General features: G+C 32.6%; 1 protein-coding gene across 1 annotated transcript; it reads right to left on the bottom strand.

Moving 5' to 3' along the window:
- Positions 1-749: 749 nt before the first annotated feature.
- Positions 750-1,536, bottom strand: LOC145101957 (Dof-type zinc finger DNA-binding family protein). The gene has a single exon (XM_079039269.1). It carries the CDS (start codon positions 1,357-1,359, stop codon positions 862-864), a length of 498 nt encoding a protein of 165 aa, XP_078895395.1. The 5' UTR covers positions 1,360-1,536; the 3' UTR covers positions 750-861.
- Between the last annotated feature and the right edge of the window lie 22,546 nt (positions 1,537-24,082).

The following is a 24,082-nucleotide window of genomic DNA, read 5'->3' as shown; positions in this document are numbered from 1 at the left end:
AGAGGTAGGTCTGGTGTAATCATAAATGATTACACAGTGCCACCTGCTCCTTTCTCCTCCGCCACCATCCCCACCACCGTAACCGCCACCGCTACCACCACTACCACCACCTCTGACACCAGTCGACCTCACCATTGTCACCTCCATTATTTATATCACCGCCACCTCTGTCACCACCACCTCTTCTGCGACTAACTGTAATAATCATTTATGATTACTCAATATGTGAATTACTAAATCTGTGAATAGACATATATGTATAATCATTTATGATTATGATTATACGTATAAACATGTATAATCTTGTATGATTATACATCTCTGCCATATATTCATTTATGATTAAGCATACGTCGTTGCTGCTGGTACGCTGGAGCATTAGAGCGACAAATACGAAATATGTGGCTGAGGTTTAATTTAAACATCTCTACTTTGTTTTTTTAATCTCAAATGAACCGTCCCATATATATATATATATATATATATATATATATATATATATATATATATATATATATATATATATATATATATATATATATATATATATATATATATATATATATATATTTGGTGATCCTATATCTTTATTTGTAGAATATCCTCTCGGCTCTAATCTAATGATTTCCTTGTAATCGGCGAGAAATTAGGATAACCAGCTGGATAGGATATAGACTTTCAATATAAGTAAAGTATAAAGAAGACTTTGTGTCGTATCCATCCATGGAAAGTATACTCATTCACACTAATTATTACTTACGCAATAATTACTTATTTAATAATAATCAAATAATTAACAGTGGTCCTAGATACCAAGACAGATTAATTGCTTTTCTAATACATATATGTATATATTCTCGATCAAAAGTCACCGGTGGTGTTTCTTCGTCTCTTTGCCGGAAAAAGATGTTGAAAACTGCCTTGTGCTGCTAAGTGCCACTCCATCATCCTTTCAAAGTGGATGCCGCTTGTTGTTGTGGTATCTTCAAAAAATGAAACGTCTGAGAAGCTGTCATCCATTGCACCATGGCCACATGGTGGCTTAGCCTTCCTACGGCCAGCCCCCACTGGCACGTTTCGAAGGGCACCACCAGCTGTCCAGTACCTTTGACACCCTTTACAAAAGTGTCTTGGCTGATTAACATTGTAATTGTTGAAATAGCAAAACTTTGTCTCCATGCTTTTGCACCTAGGGCATGGTATGATCTTGTCTGGCCTTTTATTCGCTAGGGATTGATCATCATCAACTTCTGATTTACATACCTGCTCTTCTTTCAATTCTCTCATCGTTTGTACGTTAATCATCTTGCCAAATAACTTGATTCCAGTCGCATCAAGACCTTTATGAACATCCGCCATGATAATTCAGAGAGACAAATAACTCAACGATGTACACGCTACTAAAAGAAGGGAGAGAAGAGTCTATATGTATAGAATGTTTAAAAAACTCTCATGTTTGTTGCTAAAAGAAGAAAGAAAGTTCTATTTGGTTGCAAGAAGTCATGTTGTGGCATATATATAACGAGAGAGAGAGAGAGAGAGAGAGAGAGAGAGAGAGAGAGAGAGAGAGAGAGAGAGAGAGAGAGAGAGAGAGAGAGAGAGAGAGAGAGAGAGAGAGAGAGAGAGAGAGAGAGAGAGAGAGAGAGAGAGAGAGAGAGAGAGAGAGAGAGAGAGAGAGAGAGAGAGAGAGAGAGAGAGAGAGAGAGAGAGTGGAAGTAAATTAAAAGCACTTGGATGGTTCAGTGTACTCTTTATACACATATTTGTTTGTGCTTTTTCACCAAAAAAGAGAAAAAAGAAAAACAAGACCATATTTAGAGCAGCCAAGAAACCATGCAAAGTAAAAAGTGGAGCTTTTGGCACCATATACGGGGCCAGATTCACCATCTTCTTGGCGAAGGTGTCTCGTTGAGTCGTTGGTGGGGTCATTTTGACAAACACACAGGTTGGTTGCGTACAAAATGTATTTGGAAGTAAAGCATAAAAAAGATTATAAAGAGATAAAGATTGAACACCTTTCATTTGAAAAATTCTATTCCAAATCCACTTGCTTTATAGTTTATACATTACCATTAATTTATGCAACAAATACCTTTTTCAATAAAAAGAAAAGATCAGACGTACAATAAATGCGTTAATAAGTTTATGCGAAAGATATGTGAAGAATTATATCCATCCTAAAAATATTCTATTAAATCTATAGATGTATCAACATAGAAGAAAAAAATGAAAACCTTTTTGTTCCGGATCACATAAGTTGTCAAATTTTTTAGAAATAATATAGATTAGAGCATTCTAGGAATGCTTAATTTTATAATTGAGTAGCAAATTAGAGCATAAAAACTTATGAGAAGGTAACTAAGCACTATTTTAGGTTTTAAAATTATTTAGGTTTTAAAAGTATCAATATAACAAGAAGAAAAGAAGCTACTTCCAGCTAGGATGGTACTAGACCTGAAAAATGACACGACATGAAAGTAGTGGATTTCGGTAAGAGATTTTGACACATTTAAGTAAACGGGTTAAAATGACACGGTACGAAAATTAAACAACTTGGGTTAGAGTCAAACAAATAGAATATAAATCATTTTATCAAACTCAAACCTATGTGCTATGTTATTTTGAGTCAAGCTCAAAATGGTATCATGTGACAATGTCAAGAGTCATTCAAAGGAATCTTATATATTGATCTCTTTCAAGATAATGTCAATATATACATAAATAATTTAAAACTTTAACATTCATTTTTAGACGTTGTCTCTGTAGATCATACGTTCCAAAACTATATCTTATATTTCCTAAATCTTTTGTTTTAGAATCATTTTCTGAGCAAAGGCGAAAGAGCTTTGAATAACCAGAATGTAATTTTTCATGATTAAGTATGTCTCATTCATACAAGATTATAAATACCACTATTGTTCTCACTTGTTATTAGTAAAACACATATGTTATCTTAATTTTGATACAAAAAACATAGTATTTTTTTTACATATTAGACGAATGATTCGAAACATGAGATGTTTGTTTTATATCCATAAATGGATCTTTAAGTCTTACACATTAAGTTATGATAACATAAATTATGAGAACCTTCAGGCTAAGATATATAGACATCTTCAAGTACATGTTTATCAAGAAAAACGGTTCTTCTTGAAATCTATTTGACATATCTCATATAAAGAATATGTAGTTATGGTAAATAATATCGTTGTTGATCTAATCATAATTACTTGTGAAAAAGTTTGATCGTAGTCAATGACATGAGTGTGATAAAGATCATAGTCAATGACATGAGTATGAAAAAAAAATCCTTTTATAACAAGTCTTTGTTAAATGTGTATAGATATATCCATGTATCTATTCTTTCTATAATAACTATTTACTTCTTGTAGCCTTGTTATAGAGAGGAAAATTAATTAAAACCATACTTCATTATTAGATGTTGATTACATCTTAGTATTCATGACTCAAACTCATTTATCAGAATCAAGATCTGATATAACATTTTGGTAGTCGATGGATTTAATAAAAACCATCAAGAAGATCTCTTTAATGAGTGATTCTATATTTCTCATGTTGTAGATAATTCTTACCATATATGTGAACAGTTTTTGTTTATGAAAAACTATTATTCTTGTTTAGTAATTCCTCTATGCAACTAGTGTAAACTATCACTACACTAGGCTACGGTTCTTGAGCTTCTTTAAGTTTAATGTGTCTCCCATTTTCTTTGCCATTAGAAGTTTGCTTTCATAACTAAACTTTCAGAAAATAAGTAAACTTACTTTTGGTAGGTTTGTATAAATAATCTAAGCAACTTTTAGAGTATTCTACAAATATGTAGATAATATATTTTGGGTTTAAAAGCTTTAGTCTACCAGAAGCTTCAAATCCACAAAACATTAAGTAAGATGAGGATCGAGCTTTTCATATAAAATATTATAAAGTTTTTTTTATCTACTTATTAGTTGGTGTTTGTATTCAAAGTACGAGTGATAGTGATTAAGGCATAATCCCAAAAAAAATAAAGAAAGATAATTTCTACCGATTAGAAAATAAATTATATCTAGTAAGGTTTAATTCATCATTTATTATCAGTAAGGCTTTATATGACATTATTAGTTTGTATCTCACCTTTATATTTGAAAACTTCACCAAAGGTTTCACTTTTGGGTTTTAGTTCAAAAATAGTTTCATAAACTTGAAAAATATGGCAACGGAAGACCTTAATTTTGAATTAACATAAACATTTTATACCCACCAAGGATCTTCTTGCAAGTTATAGAAATATTTAAACACCAACCAAAGAAGAGGTGAAGAAATAGCAACATTTGTAGTCCTTTGGGTCCTCTTGGGAGTCTTCGAAGTTGATGAAGAATGTGGAACCTTTGAGACACCAAAAATGACTCAACATGATGTAGATGCTAGTCCAAAAATCTTAAACTCTTAAGCTTGAAGTTCATAACCAAAATATGAACTTCAAGAGAGTATAAATGCAAGTAATCTCCAAGTCTTCAAAGCAAAACTAGAGAGAATGAGAGAAGAAGAGGAACTTTGGCCATATGCCTCAAGGAAGGAATTAATCATCTAGCTAAATGCAAGCCTCATATTTATATGTAAAAATGAAGATATTAACCATTAGTCCTTAGCACTTTAAGAAAACTTATCCCCATTGTCATAAGCATGTCTCCCATGCCTTTAAACCATGATTAGACAAGTCATACACTTCTTCTTTTTATGCATATCTCGAAAATTGAATTAAGAAGAGGAAAAAAAGTCAAACTTTTATAAACTCTTTTATAAAATATAAACCTTGTCTTTTAGGAAAAAGACAAAAGGATTCAAATAGTTCAAAAGTTTGTACATGACTCATAAATTCAAACCATATGAAATAATTTAATGTTACTTGCTAATGAAAATTATTATTTCCATGAAACAAATAATTTCTGATTTAATTATAAGATTTTATTGAAGATTTATTAAAATCAATTTCTAATAAATAATCAATTGTATCAAGTTGTTGTTAGTGTGACCCATTAGTATCATATGTTATTTAGCAATATCACTTTAATATGATTCTTGAGCATAGTAGACTTTTAATGCTTCCACTTATGCAAGACTCATATTAGACTGATATAGACAGTGGTGAACGTGTAGCAACATTTCACTGCCCAAAGACCAAATGACTGTTGTGCCATTCTATCAACGCCGAATTCCCAAAAAACTCAAAGTTACAATTGGTGCATAAGGTAAGTTTATCAATTATCCCTTTGCTACAGACATCATGTTAAGCATGAGATGTGGATTGCGATCAATCTCATTAGTTGTTTAACTTTTGGTAAGGCTCCTTAGATGTCTAACTCTCAACACATAAGAGGAACAAATCCCATCTTGACTACATAAGCCTCTTGCATAGTTCACACCATACCTGAAAATGACTTTTATAACTGTCTGGTTAAGGAACAACATTTGAGCATTTGAAAGCATAGTACTCCCTACACTTAATTCCCACCATGTATCTTAGGTTTTACAGATATAAAGATAGTACCTTTTAACAAAGTATCATTCACGATAGCAATCCATGAGATGATCTTGATGCGGGTCAGTTTAATACTAGTTCTCTAACAAGTACCTATGAAACTTGGTTACAACCACTTGCTTACTTTCATTTAGTGAGAGTCAGCCAATCCAATTCATATTATTCTTACTTCATAATTTCTCCCACAATTATAACCGACTATGAACCTTTAGAATAATAACATTACTCATGGATTAAACATGTTAATACAGAACACAAAAAGTACTAGGTGTTGTTTTTTTTTTCAAAAAAACCTTTTCTGGCCTCTTATTGCTATGCCGCACAGCACTTGGCCCTTCGCAATTGTTTGTTTTTCAGAAGACTTCTGACTTAAAAACTGTTGCGCGTGTGCTGCATGGCGCAAAACTAAACCAGCTGCTTCAAACCTCTTCACGTCTTGCTTTAACTTACTACAGTAGTCTGCAGACGTTAAAAAACAAACAAACTTTTTTTTTTAAATGTTGCAGCCATTTGTTCCACCTTTTCTATTACAGAGGGTTGCAGAGGTGGTCCGCAGACTTCAGATATTTTCGCTTTGAAAAAACAAACAGCACCTTAATGTGATGACTACATCCCAATATATCACAACATTATATAATAGTTTTTGTTATAATTTTCCAATATCTAAGACTAAATCCAAATCAAAAATCCATTTCTAGAATAATAAAGTCTTATAGCTGAAGTGTGACCATTCATACTTAGCTCAAAAGAATGACTTTATTAATGGATCTGACAAAATTTAATTTGTGTGAATTCTGTGAATAATGTTATCTCTATACTTAACCTTACTCTAAGTGTAGTTAAAAATCTTGGAGAATATGACTGGTTTTCTTTCGTGACATAGAGTCTCTTAGCTTGATTAAGTATACTCTCGAAGTCACAAAGATTTCTATGTGATCCTCGAATGGTAGAAATCAACATAGTTTTTCAATGATTCCATTCATCCAATCATATTTGAATTCAACTTCTAATGTAGTGTATTCTTATTTTGTAGTAGATTATGTCATTATGTTTTTCTTGGACCTCATTCCAACAAAAGTTACCCTTCATTCCATAATGAAGTCAAAATCCAATTATAATTCATAATTATTTATATCTATTTAGAAATTAACATCTTGTGTAGCTCTTTCATAATGATCCTTCCTAAACTGATTGTCTTGTATACATTCTCTTAGTTCTTCTAAAGTACTATTAGAATGCTCTTTTAGTCATCTAGTGACTTAGTGATGTATTCAACTAGTATCCTATGACACGCTTACAACATGATCAAATACCATGTCCTATGCATAATATGGTGTAAATGATGAATTCATTTGCTAAGCAAATATAATATAAATCATTTCATCTAGTCCAAGCCTATGAGCTCTGTACTTTTGAGGCTAGCTAAACATGATGCCAAATGACAATGCCAAGAATTCTCCAAAAGTATCTTGTGTCTTGATCCCTTTCAAGATATTGCCAATATATGTATAAGGACATAAAACTTGTAACATTCATTTTATATATCTCTTATAGATTTTACATTCCAAGAATGTATCTTCTTCTTCCTAAGTGTTTTATTTTAAAAACACTTTCTGACTCAAGGTGAAAACGACCTTGCTTAGTCAGAATGTGATTTCAATTGATTAAGTATGTCTCATTCATATAAGATTAGGAATTTCACTATGCTCCCACTAGTTCTTAGTAAACACACATGCTTTATTCATTTGGATATAAAAACATACCTTGTGGTTTTATATTGAAATGATGATTACAACATTGAGATGTTTGCTTTATATCCACAAGTGGATCTCAAGCTCTACACATTTTGTTAGGATAACATGGATCAAGAAAACCTCCAGGCTAATCTATATAAATATCTTCTAGTAGATGTCTATTAAGAAAAAGCGGTCTTTCTTGAAATCTATTTACTATATCTCATATTAAGAATATGAATTTATAGTAAACAATATCCTTATTAATCTAATCATAGCTACTTGTTAGTATGGTTTGATCATAGTCAATGGCATGAGTATAATGAGGACCATAGTCAATGACATGAGTATGAGAAAATCCTTTTATAACAAGTATTGCTTTAAATGTGTATGGTTATCCATGTAATTTATTCTTTCTAGAAGAATTATTTACTCCTTCTAGCCTTGCTATAAGGACAAATTTTAATCAAGCCCATACTTGATTCTCATACATGGATTTCATCTCATGTTCACGACTCTAAGTCATTTATCAGATTCAAGATATGACATAGCATCTTGGTATTTGATGGATTTTCCAGAAACCATCAGTAAAAGCTCATTAATGAGGGATTCCATATTTCTCAAGTCATAGATGATTTCTACCATTAATGCGAACAATTTGTGTTTGTGAATAGCTATTATTCTATTTTAACAATCCTTGTTAAATCTAGTGCCAACTATCACTACATAAGGTTATGGTCCTTGAGCTACTTCAAGTTCCATGTACCTCCCACTTGCTTTGTCATTAGAAGATTGCTTCCTACTAACTTAGCTTTCACAAGAATAGGAGAACTTATTCTTGGTGGGCTTTCATATAATAATCTAAGCCACATTTAGAGTATTATACAAATATGTATTTAGTAGATTTTGGGTTTAGAAGCTTTAGTCCAACATCGACTTCAAATCCAGAAAACATTAAGTAAGATGAGGATGGAGACCTTCCATACTAAATCTTATAAATTGTTTATTCTACTAATTAGTTGTTATTTGTATTCAAAATACAATTAATAGTGATTGAAGTACTATCCAAAAAATATTAAAGGAGGATATTTCTATCGATTAGAAAGTAAATCATACCAAGTAAGATTTAATTCACCCTTTATTATCATTAAGGCTTTAGATGGTTCTTACCGGTTTGCATCTCAACTTTTGAAACCTTCAACATAGATTTCACAATTATGTTTTACCACGTAAAATATAATTAAAATTAGTATAGTTATTAATAAAGTTGATTTGGTATATTGTGCTTAATCTCAGAAATTCATTAGAAAGGAAGTCATACATCAAAGTGTATAATTCCTTAATTATTTTCTCTACACTTTAGTGAAAATTTCATTAGGAATCTTTACATATAAATAAGGTTCACATATGTCAAATAAACTACATTATTTGCCTTCAAAGATCACTTTCTTGATGTTGGAATATGTGAACGCCATTTATATGATAAAGATAATAATGTTAAAGATAAGTTTGATTTAAAACAAGTTTAAATCAAAAGTGTTTGCATATAGAGCTTAATTTTATTTATAAAAATGTTGATATTTACTTTACAATTCTATTAAGAGATCTAGTCTCATAATAGAAGTTAATCATTTCAGAATATGAATATTATACTTATGAAAAACGATTAAGTAAATGATCAAACATTTGAATAAAATAACTGAGACATAAATTTAGACATGCTAACTTAAAACATTTATTGTTCCAAAACAAATATTGTTTTACATTACAAGTAATTTATCTTCTAAGAATAAATAATAAACTAAACTCCGAGAGTGTAGTTCCTACTTGATTGTGTTCGGCTTGGTTACTCTTCAGTAAATATTTGCAAGCCATTTACAAATATTATACTAACATTTAAGTACCAAGTACCTAAGTATTATATGAAAAGTATGAGTTCTATCTAGTAGATACAAGAAGTACTAGTCTCTTCTAGACTTTCATTCCAAATAAGAGGAGTAAATCCTCTTCCAGTGTCCAGTTTCTTCACAAAAGAAACAAGAGCCATCTATGTGGGCTTTAGTAGATTTCTTGGGCTTAAAGGTGTTTAGTCCATAAAACATGGGCCTCTTAGATCATACTTGGTGACTCTTTAGCGTTGCATTATTCCAATGTTTAAACTCGCTTTAAATAAAATATCACTGTATTTATTGTAATATTTTTTGACCTGTTATATAATCAGATATATGTTTAATTTATCCATGACTTCCTAGAAGTCATGGATAACTATTCCTAGCTTGATGTTAGAAGCAACTTAAGCATCACAGTGATGCCTTTACTAGGTATCATTTTCAGGTTTAATTTCTCAAAGCAAATAGTTTAGGACTAGGACCTTTAAGTGTATACAATTTCATATCTCTTACGAGATTGTCTCTTAAGACATAAACCCATTCATTGAAGTTGCATCTATTGAATGTTATTGTTTCATTAAGTCATTAGAGAAAATGACAATACATGATAATGAGAGTGGATTACTTAACTACAAAATTTTAAACAAAATTCATTTAGTATTTTCAATATTTAATATTTAATAATTAATACCCTTTTAGTTTCCAAAAACATCAATTATCAAAGTCTAGGATCTAAGTTGCAAAACAAATAAATGGTTAGGTATCCTTTATCCCTTTTGTCTTAAAAAAAATGGCTCCAACTTCATTTCTTGTTAAATTTTTGTACAAATAAATTATTTCTAAAAACTAATCTATTACTTTACAAAAATAAACAAGAAAAACTAATCTATTTAATTAATACCATATGAATAAATAAATTATTACAACCATTTTTATAAAACAACAAACACAACAACACAACAATAATAATGGTCATTGGCTAGTTTATGTGCATCATATACATCAATATACACATCAAACAACCTTTGTTTTTCTAAGACCACTTTAAATGACAAAAGATGCATGAAGCTTTTGTTACATAACATAACAAAAAAGTTGTCATAGAAAATATGTTTGAACTTATTTTGTATACAAAAACAAGTTATCTATATTCTCTAAAAACTAAGATTTCCAAAAATCAAAAAATCTTACCAAGCTAGCAAGATGGCTCTGATACCAATTGTTGGGTTCTAGGTCAAAAATAGTATCATAAACTTGAAAAATATGACAACGGAAGACCTTAATTTTGTAGTAACATAAACATTTTATACCCACTAAGATTCTTCTTGCAAGTTATAGAAATATTTAAACACCAACCAAAGAAGAGGTGAAGAAATAACAACCTTTGTTGTCCTTTTGGTCCTCTTGGGAGGCTTAGAAGTTGATGAAGAATGTGGAAACTTTGAGACACCAACAATGACTGAACATGATGTAGATGCTAGTCCAAAGCTCTTGAACTCTTACGCTTGAAATTTGTAACCAAAGTATGAACTTCAAGAGAGTATAAATGCAAGTAATCTCCAAGTGTTCAAAGCAAAACTAGACAGAATGAGAGAAGAAGAGGAAATTTTTTCCATATGCCTCAAGGAAGGAATGAATCATCTAGCCAAATGCACGCCTCATATTTATATGCAAAAAGTGAAGGTGTTAACCATTAGTCCTTAGCACTTTAAGAAAACTTGTCCCCATTGTCATAAGCATGTCTCCCATGTCTTTAAACCATGATTAGACAAGTCATACACTTCTTCTTTTTATGTATATATCGAAAATTGCATAAAGAAGAAGAAAGAAAGTCAAACTTTTATAAACTCTTTTATAAAATATAAACCTTGTCTTTTAGGAAAAAGACAAAAAGATTCAACTAGTCCAAAAGTTTGTACATGACTTATAAATTCTTACCATATGAAATTATATAATGTTACGTGCTAATGAAAATTATTATTTCCATGAAACAAATAATTTCTGAATTAATTATAAGAGTTTTATTGAATATTTATTAAAATCAATTTCTAATAAATAATTAATTGTATCAAGTTGTTGTTAGTGTGACTCATTAGTATCATATGTTATTTAGCAATATCACTTTAATATGATTCGTGAGCATACTAGATCTTTCATTCAAAATTATGTTTTAACATGTAAAATATAATTATAATTACTACAGCGGTTAATAAAGTTGATTTGGTATCTTGTGTCATATCTTAGACATTATATATATATATATATATATATATATATATATATATATATATATATATATATATATATATATATATATATATATATCAAGGTTGTAAACACCGTTCGACGGTCAACTGGGGTTAAGGAGATTAATCGGTATTGACGTGGATTAATTAAGGATTAATCGGGGACCCTAGATTACTAATAAAATATTAAAATTTAATCAAAGATTAATATATCTTAAGTAAAACAAGTACTTCAAAATTAGAAAATAAAAAAATTTGTAATTTGAAATTTTGAAAATACGAAAATATGAACATTTTGGTATATAATTTTTGAAATTTTGAAAATTTTGGAGTAAAAAAAAAGTTTTTTTTAGTTTTTTGACTTTTTTTTTTTCATCTTTTGACTTTTTTTACTTATTTTTGACTTTTGCTGACTGATGAATCCCACTAAGACCGATTAATCCATAATTTCCGTTAAACACACTAATCTTAGACGGTTGGAGAATGTCAAGTGATTAATCCTGATATTTTGCAACCTTGATATATATATATATATATATATATATATATATATATATATATATATATATATATATATATATACTATTATTCATTTTTATATACATATATGAGTTAATGCGACATTTTGTTAATTTGAGGGGTCAACTAGAAGCATTGAAGTCATGACGAAACTGTTGCAAGCTTTTAGAACCTTGCTAAAAATCAATAATAGTAATGAGAAACAAAAAATTGTGTGACGAAAAGTCAACAATATTTGTGACAAACGAAAAAAATGTGTAACCAAAAGTCAATATTAGTCATGACAAACAAAAAAATATGTCATTACAAGTCAACAATAGTTTTGAAAACTAAATAAAATGTAATGAAAAATAATTTATCGTGATGTTTATCAAAAAATGGTTTAAAAAACTACAAAATTACTACAATATAGTGAAGTTTTGGGTTTGGTCCGATTCAAACGTTTATGTTTTTTGTAATGTCAATTAAGCCATTACCATTAGTTTTTAATCATTCTTCCGTTAACCCATTATTCTAAATTACATGAATGGTCTGTATGGTTTAATTTTTTTCATAGTCCGTCCCTTAATCGATTATTCACCAGGACCACCGCTGTTCTGACAACATAGCCCCATACCACTTCACTTTTAATCTTCCAGGTTCCCTTTCTCAAGATCGATCAAACATTTATGTCTCTTCTTCCCTTATTTAAGATTGATCATACCCCACCAAAACTCACAACATCAAACTAGAAATCGGACCCACACTTCTTCTTGTTTTTGCTTCGATCGATAGGAGTTCAGATGATCCTCTAATCGATCACCAAAACCTTATTTCTTCCCACCAACTATTGATTACTGGTATGCCCTCCCTCTTCAGCATTCTTAATGTGATCGCAACCCCTCTCTATCTCTTTCTCTCTCTATTCTTGCTCTTAAAATCGAGTGCTATTTTTCCTTCTGTACTAGATCGATTAATCACCAGGTTATTCACAATCAAAACGCTCCCCTCACCTTTCTGTTTTTTGATTTGCTGCAGATCGAGACATGGAAAAACTGAAGGTGGCGGAACGGTGGTGATCAAAATGTGGTGTATAGTGTTTCAGTTAGGGTGAAGGAGTCGATGATGGTGGTTTGAAGGCTCGGTGGTGGTTGAGATCGAACATTCCATCGTTAATGGGCACTCCTCCTATGTGTACTGTAACACCCCTACTTTCTACCCAATTTGTTTTCAAATAAAATTTAAGTGTTTATTCAAATCACAACTACAAAATCTTAAATGGGACCACTTAATCTTAAACCATTTATCATAGCATCGTCAAAAGTTATCACATGTACAAGTCTCCAATGGATGCGATGTGTCACAACTCAAAATTTTAGACCTAACGTGGTCTAAACCCTAACCAAGTACTAGTGTAAACCACATTACAATCTTTGTTGCATGGTATCCTCTATAGCCTTAGGTCTTTCTTATGGAGCTAACAAAGAAGTATAGAAAGAAAACTAAACTAAATTAGGAGGGTATAATTCAACATTTGGAAAAAAGGTTAAGGTTTAACTCATAAATAACACACACACACACACACACATATATATATATATATATATATATATATATATATGTGTGTGTGTGTGTGTGTGTGTGTGTGTGTTTTCGCCCATAATTAATCAAGAACAAAGGAGTTTATGCCCAATTCCATGTGTTTTCGCCCATCATAAAGGGTTTACGGATTTAGAATTTTCCCAAAAGGATGTTTTCGATTTGCTTTCGATCCAAAATCACATTCCAAAGCCCAACAGGGGTGAAAACTCATTAAGGATCCAAAAATTCAATTTCATGGCCCAAATTGCAATTCGTAAACCACCCCTATATATAAGTTTTTTTAGGCGTAAACACTTTCATTTCACTCATTTGCATCTGTAAACACTCCTCAAAAACCTCTCAGCTATCATCTGTGAACCTTCAAAACCTCATAGCTTTCACCAAAAATCTTCAAATCTTCAACCAATTGCTCAAGAACATTCAATCCATCTTCAACTCTTCAAGGGATCTTCAAATCTTCATAATCCTATCATGAACACCAAACCTCAACCATAAACACCATAAACCTCATCCGAAAACCTCGTTTCTCAACCGTAAACCCTTATTTTCATCCAAAAACTCCATTTCCACAATTCCAAAATTTCCAATTAATTTCCAAATTAATTGTAAGTCTTCCTTATAATTAAATTATTATTTAAAACATTATTTAAATTAACATTCTTATTAATTTAAATACGACGTCGAATATAATTACTTTTAGGATACGAATTATGTCACATATTCTAATCTGAGGAGCGTTAGCGATCACTTCGAGTCCGATCAAGCACACACATTAGAGGTAAGTTCATATCCCTACATTTTCAATGTTTTTAATATTTTTAGGGGGGGGGGGGATACAAGTAAAACACAAGGACTTTTGTGTTTATAAAAACACTTTTACACATTTACAATTGTTTCAAAATGAGCATTCGGTACACTTCTAAAATATTTTATATATTTTAACCCTTTTTTAATATGTCGAGCATAAGGGTATTTTACTTTCATACGATTAGATTGGAAATGCTTTTAGTACATCACATAACATTATGTATAAACTATAATTGGTATAGTTTGGGAATCTCTACTCTATTTTGTGATGGGTTTTGGTCATAAGAACATCCTATGTGCTCATATAAACCCTAATGCTTGGATCTAGGTTTCTCTATTGTACATGCAAGTTATCCAAGACTATAAACCCTAGTTCTAGCATACAAGTAATCATATTAACATAAGAATGGGTTTAAGATATTACCTTGATTGTTATGTAGCAATAACAATCACAATTCCTCCTTGTAATGACTTTCAAAGCTTAGAGTCACAAATGTCACTCCTCTAATGGTTCACATACACCAAGAGCAAGAGGATGAAGAAGAGAAGAGAAGGAGGTTGCCCAAAAGGTGTGGAAACCATAGAAGGAAGCTTGTCCACGTTTTTGGGGCATAAGGGTTCCTTAAATAGTGAGGCTATTAGGGTTATCTAACAAGGAAATCCTAATTTGGATGCTTAAGCCCTAAGCAACCCATGGGCTCCTTCCTTAAAGGCCTTGGGACAATTTCTAATGGGTTTCCCATAGAATTCGTCCACCCCTTTAATATGGAGTCCATTAGCTCAATATTCAACTATTATACAATTGACAGTTCTAGTCCCTTAGTTTAAGTAATGTCTTTTAGTCACAAACTTTATTCTTATTAATTCTTGACTAATATTAATTAAACAATATGATTTCTCCTTTAATATATTATTCTCATAATATATTAATAAATCATATTTAATCATTTCTCTCCATTATTCATCTTATCAAGTTGCTTTGGTGAAGGCAACCCAAAAGGACCATGCACCATCGGGTCAAGTACATACATAAATAGTTATGCACTTAGACACTAATCCAACATTTTGCTAAGTACAATACACATAATCAAAACATTTATTCAAACTATAGTACGTATAGTTTGGGAAACACTACTCTAATACATTGGTTGGTACAAGAACGCACTACTAAATAATTATTTAAATATAATTATTTTATATTACAAGTTCGTTACTACAAGGTTATGCATACATATTTAAATACCAGAAAAGGCCACTACACTACACTGTACGTAAACTAGTTAATACAGGGTTGTGGGGCACTACTTCGTTGTACCCATTAGGGTACGGTATCTAAGTCCTATAAAGTATAACCACAGTCTCCTAGAGGGAGAGCCTGAGTTTGTCTTTAGATCTATATGAGACTGACAATCCCATGCCTTGACTGCTAGCTATAGTTTCTAGGGTAACAAATGTCGTCTCATTCGGATACCTAAAGAACGTTGTAGAGGCAAACCTATCATTATAGCATGGTTATATGAAACTCACAACAGTATTCTAACACACATGTTTACGATATTAATATAACTACAATGGTTTTATATTATTTAAATGAAACTCATAATATTATCAACTAAGACGTTTAGCATACAGGAAATACATAGCTTCAAAGGTTTTGTTCTAACTAATAAGACTAAAGTACACTATTTTACACACTACTGGTGGATTTCAAGTATTCATACAAAAGGGTTTAACATACATTTTTAAAGGGATCCATAATGCTAATTCTATGATCTCTTTGTTTATACTTTAGGGTTATATATGACATGTATACACTAATAAATTATAGGGGGGAAAAACAGGTATGGATTGGGTCACTAAATACACGTACAACTAGGGTCACTATATACAAGTATAGTGCACTATTTTCTAATACAAGTACAATACACTATTTTCTAATACAAGACATACACTATATACAAGTATAATACACTATTTTCTAATACAATACATACATTTCTGAAAGAACGTATAACGGGGTACATGCATACAAAAAGGTTGAAATACAAACACATACATATTACATTACTTTCCAAATACGAGTCAACGGAACTTACATAACATCCGAAAATATAGGATGTTCTGGAAAGATATACTTACATTTCAAAAAGAACCATTACAGTTAACTCTGTAAGTACTTAGTGAATGCGATATGGTTATTTATAATAAAGATCCGACAGACATTGGGATGTGTGATTTCCGCCTCATTCTCTGTTCCTTGTTTGGTTATGGGCTTAGGGCAGAATTACATAGTCGATTGTCTGTTCAATCCAAATTGTATATAACTTGTGTACACTAAGTACTTGTACAAGGAACTATCATGGGACACATTTCTTACTTTGCTTTACAACAAAAAAATATAGGATTTTCTGGAAGAACATACTAAGGTTTTCAAGGAACAAAGAACATAACTTCTCAAAACAAATGCTTATGAAATCACCAACTTTAATGTTGACACTCTTTCAAAAACCACTTGTATTCTCAAGGCACTAGTAGAAAGGTACTCACGCAGGTTCTAGAATACGAAGCATAGTAGCTTCAAGTCTTTACTTTACTATTTACTTTTGGAGTCAGTCATATATGATTCGAATACAATGTAAACATTTTAATATCAATACAATGGTTGTTGTTGCTTTTATTACTATTATACAATTGTTGTGATACTGTACATGACGTCCTCCGTCCCCGAACATTTATGTCGTTCCGGTTTGGGGGTGTGACAGATTGGTATCAGAGCATTGTTTATAGTGAACTCAGTATATCCACCCATAAAAGATATATAACTATAAATACAATGGGGCTGAAGTGCTCTGACTAAAAGTATACTTTTAGAATATAAGTATTTTATACTATGTATACGGAGAAACATACATACTATAACAAGTATCACAGGAAGAAGAAAATAGAAGTATTTAGATGTTGGGCACTACAGTCAAACCTGGACAGTTATGTAATCATATCTGGGATAAATATAGGCTGATAAACTATATTTATTTGAGATACGACCAACATGTGTTAGGGAGTGATGGTGGTGTTGCAACAAGCCTAAAACTTACCTAACTATATATACAAAGGATCTCTAGAACAACACATAAAGTTAAAATACTATATGAGTATTTTATGGTACTATAAGATAACAACAAGTCTGAAAACTTACCAAGTTCATATACCAAGAAACTTTAGAATCAATCATACAATTAAAATACTATAGGAGTATTTTAGGAACTATAACTGACTTATGTGAAAACTAAAAGACCCTCACTGACAGGTCTATAATTGCAAAGTGTATGCTTTTAGGGTTATATATAATTAGGATCTTATAGACTTAGAATTTGTGACCTTCGCTCTACTACTTGTTTCTTGTTTGGTTGTGGTTTTAGAGTTGGATCACTTATTCGAAGGTTTATTTGATCTTAGTTATATACAACTTGCATACACTGCGTGATTATAGGAGTTCTCAGTAAGGATTATCATAAAAAATTCGATAGAAATCTTTTTACTTAATCTTGTAGATCCTTTAGACATTCTCATTCTCGCACAAACAACATAGGTATATGTAGCCCCTCCTCCATAACAGCCAACAGAGGAATCAGGGAGGAAAAATAGAGGATTCATAAGGAGGATTCCGAGAAGTGATTAGATGAGGAGTGAAGAACTAGAGAAATCATTGGGGACCCTAACCTATCAGAAGCAGTCATTCTAGGTCCACTAGGACATTCAGAGTCAGACTTTCCATCATGAAGTGATGGAGATCAGTGATAGAACCTGAAGCATGACCTAGCAAGGATTCAACACACCTATTGGGAACAAGAGCACCATGGGAAGGTCTAGAGACAACAAATTCCCATAGCTGAAACCAGGACAATCATAACTAGGACAGAGAACAGAGGAAACCACTCACTAGACACGTGAATAGACCAATCACTATATACATCATGCTAATACATATTAAACTAATACAACCTAGTGAGTTAGTAATTACACTACTCACGCTATGTGACAGGTTTTTCTCATCTTTCGTAAAAACTAGTACCAGTTATTCCATTCACAAGAAATTCATACAAGGGTAGCCACTACTAATTCATATGTCTATTTTACATGGACTTATATTATGAATTGTTTTCAGAACACTATAAAATTCGAAACATGATACACTCAGAACTAAGATAACTCTGATTCATATAACACTCGACATATAGCCACTACTAAAGACTTACTACCGTTTCATCTTCAAAAACCGTATGGTAGAAATATGCCTCCCCATAGACCTATAGGGTGTGATCATACCAGCACTAATGCACTGGATCCCATCTTAACTCCCCAGTTAAGCTTACTTGGGGGAGAGTAGTACTAGGATGGAAAAACTTAACACTGGTACAATACCAACTCCTACTCACTACCATAAATACATCTCAGGAATGTTGGCAGAAACATTATGAATAGTTCTGAAAAGCACGAAATTTATATATGTGTATATATATTGTAAGAGTGCAACTAGCAATGACCATTGTTACTCACGAGATCGTTTATCACCATACAACGGAATCATGTCTTTACAAGGAGGTAACCAGCCAACCGACGAGGCACCAATCCTGAAGATAGACTTGGCTACATTTCAAGCTGCGGTTACGGCCGCTGTGACAGCTGTGATGACACACCTCAATGCTAGCAATGCGAATAAGAATGAAGGTGATGTCAACAATTCCACCCGCAGTGATAACCTAGGGCACCAACATGTGACCATCTAGAATTACAACCCAAAACACAAACCTAAGGACAAGAAGCATAAATTCTAGAACAAGAAAGGGAAAAATTCGGCTCAAGGTCCTACCAAGAGACAACAGCCCGTGGCTGTCCCAGCATTCACAACAACAATTGCAACAATAGTCACAACATCTGCGACATCATCCATCACAACAGCAAGCACTCCAACACCTACCAAGGGATATGCTGGAACCCTCCCGAAATGTAATAAGTGCAACCTCCATCATACTGGAGTGTGCCAGAAGATGTATTGCAAGAAATATCTTAGGAGGGGACACACAATCCGTTTCTGCATGGCACTGACACGACCAATCTCTCAAGTCCCATTCGATGGAGTAAGCCAGGCCTGTTATAAGTGTGGCAAAACAGGACACTACAAGACAGATTGTCCAATGGAAAGGAACTCCGGAAAAATGGAAGAGTGCTGATGATTACCGCAGGAGAGACTATCCTGGAACCACTTGAGAACAATGGTACGTTTTCCAAATAAGAAGATTCTTTTAAAACTAAAATCTTTACGATAAATATTACCAACTAGATCTTAACCGTAAACTGCTTCCTCGTCCAAACAAAGCATATCGTTCATATAAAATTTTAGTATCCTTACAAGTAAGCTATAATGGATTAGTGTGAACATTAGGGTCATATATAATTAAGAACCTATAGACTTAGAGTCCGTGATTCCGTCTTATTTCCTGCTCCTTGTCTGGTTGCGGATTTAGGGTAGAGTCACTCAGTCGACTGTCTTCTCAGCCTTAATTATATATGACTTGTAGACACCTAACGATTACAAATGGACCTGGTAAGAATCATAATATGAATTATCGTCACTATCTATCAGAGCACTCTTACTGCTAGTACTCGCTTAGTACGGTACGAATCGTTCACAGTGATAATAACAAGGATAACACTGAAAGCACTAGAGAGTATACACAGACGACACTATCGCGTACACACAGGATGCACTATCACACTAACAAGCGTTTTCTTCGAACCAACTTAACATACGTTTCGCTTAGAAGTTCTGATGTCATCATTTGACATGGATTGGCTTGGTCCTCACCATACCAATGGCATGTGCTACGAAAAGACCCTTCGCCTTAACAGACCGACTAACGAAACTCTCGTCACTCTTAACGACAAACTAGATACGAATCTTAGAATCGTCTTTCGCTTCAAACCTCCAAAGTACTCATGAGAGGAGTAAAATACCTTCTGAATCTTTCCCGAAGTATTCCTAGCAGACCTTTCAGGAATACTGCATATACAGTAAGTCAAGTTCAAGCACAGAGGCTAGGGACAAATACGGTTCACCTATCACTGTTAAGTGTATATGTGAGAGTGGTATATAATTAAGACTCTACGGACTTAGGATGTGTGTTTCCACCCTATCTCCTGTTTCTTGTTTGAGTGTGGACATGGGGTAAAGTCACCCATCCAATCGTCTTATCAATCTTAATTATATATGATCTGTATACACGAAGAGATGATAGATGACCAGGTATGATTCCTACCATGAACTTCAGGATAAAATCTTCCCAGAACTACGAGTGGACATCCTACCAGTTGGATGAACATAGTCAAGTAAGTCAAACCAACACACTCTCTACCGATCAGAACAACAGCCCCAACAGTGAAGATCCGCTACTACACCAAGCAAGGATCTGAATTCACTGAAGAATTCGAATTTCGGGACGAAATTCCCTCTAACAGGGGTATGATGTCACAACTCAAAATTTTAGACCTAGCATGGTCTAAACCCTAACCAAGTACAAGTGTAACCCACATTACAATCTTTGGTGCATGGTATCCTCTATAGCCTTAGGGCTTGCTTATAGAGCTAACAAAGAAGTAAAAAAGAAAACTAAACTAAATTAGGAGGGTATAATTCAACATTTGGCAAAAAGGTTAAGGTTTAAATCATAAATAACACACATTTATGTGTTTTCTCCCATAATTAATCAAGAACAAAGGAGTTTACGCCCAATGCCATGTGTTTTCGCCCATCATAAGGGGTTTACGGATTTGGAATTGTCCCAAAAGGGTGTTTTCAGTTTGCTTTTGATCCAAAAACACAATCCAAAGCCCAGTAGGGGAGAAAAATCATTAAGGATCCATTAAGGATCTGAAAGCTCAATTTCATGGCCCAAATTGCAATCCGTAAACCACCCATATATATATATATATATATATATATATATATATATATATATATATAAGTGTTTTAGGTGAAAAAACTTTCATTTCACTCATTTTCTTCCGTAAACACTCCACAAAAACCTCTCAACTATCATCCGTGAACCTTCAAAACTTCATAGTTTTCACCCAGAATCTTCAAATCTTCAACCAATTCCTCAAGAACATTTAATCCGTCTTCAAATCTTCAAGGGATCTTAAAATCTTCATAATCTGCTCAAGAACACCAAGCCTCAACCATAAACACCATAACCCTCATCCGAAAACCCCATTTCTAAACCGTAAACCCTTATTTTCATCCGAAAACTCCATTTCCACAATTCAAAGAATTCCAATTAATTTCGAAATTAATTGTATGTCTTCCCTATAATTAAATTATTATTTAACACCTTATTTAAATTAAAATTCTTATTAATTTAAATACAACGTCGAATATAATTATTTTTAGGATACGACTTCTGTCACGTATTCTAACCCGGGGAGCATTAGCGATCACTTCGAGTCCGATCAAGCATACGCATTAGAGGTGAGTTCATACCCCTACATTTTCAATGTTTTTAATATTTTTAGGGGGGGATACAAGTAAAACACAAGGACTTTTGTGTTTATACAAACAATTTTAAACCTTTACAATTGTTTCAAAACGAGCATTCGATACACTTCTAAAATATTTTATATATTTTAACCTTTTTGTAATATGTCGAGCATAAGGGTATTTTACTTTCATACGATTAGATTGCAAATGTTTTCAGTACATCACATATCATTACGAATAAACTATAATGGGTTTAGTTTGGGAATCTCTACACTATTTTGCTAAGTACAATACATAGAATTAAAACATTTATTCAAACTATAGTAGGTATAGTTTGGGAAACACTACTCTAATACATTGGTACAAGAACACACTACTAAATAATTATTTAAATATAATTATTTTATATGACAAGTACGTTACTACAAGGTAGTGCGTAAATATTTAAATAACAGAAAAGGCCACTACACTACACTGTACGTAAACTAGTTAATACAGGGTTGTGGGGCACTACTTCGTTGTACCCATTAGGGAACGGTATCTAAGTCCTATAAAGTATAACCACAGTCTCCTAGAGGGAGAGCGTGAGTTTGTGTTTAGATCTTTACGGGACTGACAATCCCATGCCCTGACAGCTAGCTATAGTTTATGGGGTAACAAATGTCGTCTCATTCGGACACCTGAAGAACGTTGTAGAGGCAAATCTATCATTATAGCATGGTTAGATGAAACTCACAACAGTATTCTAACACACATGTTTACGATATTAATATAACCACAATGGTTTTATATTATTTAAATGAAACTCATAATATTATCAACTAAGACGTTTAGCATACGGGAAATACATAGCTACAAAGGTTTTGTTCTAACTAATAAGACTAAAGTACACTGTTTTACACACTACTGGTGGATTTCAAGTATTCATACAAAAGGGTTTAACATACATTTTTAAAGAGATCCATAATGCTAATTCTATGATGTCTTTGTTTATACTTTAGGGTTATATATGACATGTATACACTAATAAATTACCGGGGGGAAAACAGGTATGGATCAGGTCACTAAATACACGTACAACTAGGGTCACTATATACAAGTACAGTGCACTATTTTCTAATACAAGTACAATACACTATTTTCTAATACAATACATACACTATATACAAGTCTAATACACTATTTTCTAATACAATACATACATTTCTGAAAGAACGTATAACGGGGTACATGCATACAAAAAGGTTGAAATACAAACACAGTCATATTACATTACTTTCCAAAAACGAGTCAATAGAACTTACATAACATCCGAAAATATAGGATTTTCTAGAAAGATATACTTACATTTCAAAAAGAACCATTACAGTTAACTCTGTAAGTACTTAGTGAATGCGATATGGTTATTTATAATAAAGATCCGACAGACAGTGGGATGTATGATTTCTGCTTCATTCCGTGTTCCTTGTTTGGTTATGGGCTTAGGGCAGAATTACATAGTCGATTATCTATTCAATCCAAATTGTATATAACTTGTGTACACTAATTACTTGTAGAAGGAACTATCATGGGACACATTTCTTACTTTGCTTTACGACATAAAATATAGGATTTTCTTGAAGAACTGTAACACCATAAATTTCAAAACAATTTTTCGCATTTTATAAAAACACAAATCATTTAACATTCATAAAACATTAATGTTTGAAACTCAATCCATTCTATATAAAATTCCCAAGATCTGATAACATAAAAATCCCGTGTGTATGTACTGATCAAGTCGGCGCCTTCCCACGGTCATCACTAGTACCTGAAACAAATAACACCAACACTGTAAGCATAAAGCTTAGCGAGTTCCCCAAAATACCACACATAACACATATTAGCCACTCGAGGCTATAACTCTGTGGTTCCGTGGACCCTACTCTGTGAACCCTCCGGTTCTAACTCTGTGAACCTTCCGATTCCAACTCTATAAACATGCACAACATAAATCACATAGAAATAATGCAGTACAACACATAACATAGAATATAGCATACAAATACTCTGTCACATAACTCTGATTACCTACTCAAGGTAAAGTATAGTGAGAAGACTCACATCGCGTATCTCGATAACTCGCAAATCCCGGAAATCACTCGCGCTCGATCCCTCGAGCTATAATCCTCCTATAACACAATATATCTCTAATTAACACTTTCACAACTAAGGTTGACTACCCCTATCAAGTC

This window comes from Lactuca serriola, chromosome 4 (genome assembly GCF_051521515.1).
Source record: "Lactuca serriola cultivar US96UC23 chromosome 4, Lser_US96UC23_V15, whole genome shotgun sequence".
NCBI classification, from domain to species: Eukaryota; Viridiplantae; Streptophyta; class Magnoliopsida; order Asterales; family Asteraceae; genus Lactuca; species Lactuca serriola.
Note: the sequence above shows the minus strand (reverse complement) of the source record. Positions and strands in the feature narration are given on the sequence as shown.